Raw genomic sequence first — 1,959 nt, 5'->3', positions numbered from 1 at the left:
GAAGCTGTGGCAAACATGCCTAGTATCGTTGTGCACGTGGTGAGGTCCGTCGGGTGTGGTTTGAGGAAGATGATCACGTCATCCACGAAGATTGACAGACAATTCTTGAGTCCATTTGCCGCCAAGGGTGCCAGGAGACCTGATTCAGATGCTGCATGGAACAACCGCTGTAGTGGCTCCATAATTAAGATGAACAACATCGGCGAGAGCGGGTTCCCTTGCTGTAGGCCACATTGGTTGTAGATTGGTTTGCCTGGCACCCCGTTGAGCATGATCCGTGTCGAAGACATTGCAAGTAATCCACAGATCCATCCAATCCATCATGTGCTGAACCCCATGATGTGTAGCACCTCGATGAGGAAAGGCCATTGGACGGAGTCGAAGGCTTTGGATATATCAGGTTTCAGGAGCACCGTGGGGTTTCTCAGGGCATGTAGGCGTCGTACCGTGCCTTGCACAAGCATAAAATTGTCATGCAGGTTTCTTCCTTTCGCAAAAGCACTTTGGTGCTTCCCCACAAGGTACGGTAGGTCTCCGGTGAGTCTTGTGGCCAATACCTTGTCGAAGAGCTTGATCACTCCATGCACTAGGCTTATTGTCCGATAGTCTCGTAATTCTTCTGCGCCATCTATCTTGGGCAGTAGAGAAATTAGCGCTTTGTTAACTGCGTGCATGCCTCACATATCTCCATGATAGAACGCGTCCAGCACCCGCATTAGGTACGCCTTGATGATGTTCCAGCAACAGGCATAGGGTTTGTGAACCCGTCCGGCCCCGGCGCCTTGTCCGGTGGCAAGGCCTTGACCACCTTCTCAACTTCTTCCTCAGTGAATGGTAGTTCTAGGTGTGCTAGGTCTCGCCTTGGCAATCCCAGTGCTTCCAGTCGTAGAGATGCTTCTCTAGTTGGGGCGGAGCCTAGTAGCCGGTCGTAGAAGCCATCCACTACAGCAGCGATTTGATCATGCCCTGTTATCATTAACCTGTCCTTCTTGATGGAGGTGATCATGTTCCGGCGTTGCTGGTGTCTTGCGTGCCAATGAAAAAATGCGGTGTTGGCATCTCCCTCCTTTAGCTGAAGCAGCCGGGACCGTTGCCTTGCTATGGTCCTCTCCAAGGAGCATAGCCCTAGAAGCTTCCGTTTGAGGGTTTTCCGGAGTTGCAATTCTGCTGCCGTGAGGGCTCTGCCGTCCGATGCTTGGTCAAGCCTATATATGAGCTCCATGGCCATGAGAATCTGCATCTTTATATTACCTATCCACTTTGCGCTCCAGCCCTGTAAACGTTTGGCCATGGCACAGAGCTTCTTTTCGAGCACGATGAAAGGATTCCCAGTAGATGGGATCGAGTGCCACGCCATAAGGACGGTCTCCGTGAACCCCTCCGCGCGTGGCCAAAATGCCGCAAACCTGAAGCGGTGACCCATTGGCATGTCCGCGTGGAGGTCAACGAGCATTGGGCAATGATCTGAGATGGATGTGCCCATTGCAGAGAGGAAACAGGATGGGTGAAGGTCGTCCCAGCAGTTGGTGGTGAACACGTGATCTATCTTCTCCAGGGTGGCGTGTTGTCGCTCGTTCGACCAAGTATATTTTTGGCCGCTGAGATAAAGCTCCTTGAGTTCCAACCTATTCAAAGTAGACCGGAAGCGGCCTATCATCCGCCTATATATTGCAACATTATTCTTGTCACGCTCACTCGCCAGGAGGTTGAAGTCTCCCGCAAGCATCCACGGTCCAGCATGTAGGTCCCTTATCTCCACAAGTTCGTCCAGGGAATACCACCTTCTCGTGATCTAACTATGGGCCATAAACACATGTAAGACACCACGCTTGCGCTTCACCAGCATTGACCAGCGCTGTAAGTGTGTTTTGTGTTGTATGTGGGTTGGACAGTGAGACAAGCATTGCATCCCACGCGATGGCAATGCCCCCTCGGGTGCCGTCTGCCGGCATGTAGTAA

General features: G+C 52.1%; 1 protein-coding gene across 1 annotated transcript; it reads right to left on the bottom strand.

Moving 5' to 3' along the window:
• Positions 1-715: 715 nt before the first annotated feature.
• LOC147958924 (uncharacterized) lies at positions 716-1,726 on the bottom strand. The gene has a single exon (XM_087532369.1). The coding sequence runs from the start codon at positions 1,724-1,726 to the stop codon at positions 716-718; it is 1,011 nt and encodes a 336-aa protein (XP_087388495.1).
• Between the last annotated feature and the right edge of the window lie 233 nt (positions 1,727-1,959).

The sequence above is a fragment of the Triticum urartu genome, chromosome 7A (genome assembly GCF_056163025.1).
Source record: "Triticum urartu cultivar PI428250 chromosome 7A, HENAU_Tu73, whole genome shotgun sequence".
Classification (NCBI taxonomy): Eukaryota; Viridiplantae; Streptophyta; class Magnoliopsida; order Poales; family Poaceae; genus Triticum; species Triticum urartu.
Note: the sequence above shows the minus strand (reverse complement) of the source record. Positions and strands in the feature narration are given on the sequence as shown.

Coding starts and splice junctions, on each gene's coding strand:
- LOC147958924 (XM_087532369.1), bottom strand. CDS start 1,726: ATGCTTGCGGGAGACTTCAACCTCCTGGCGAGTGAGCGTGACAAGAAT.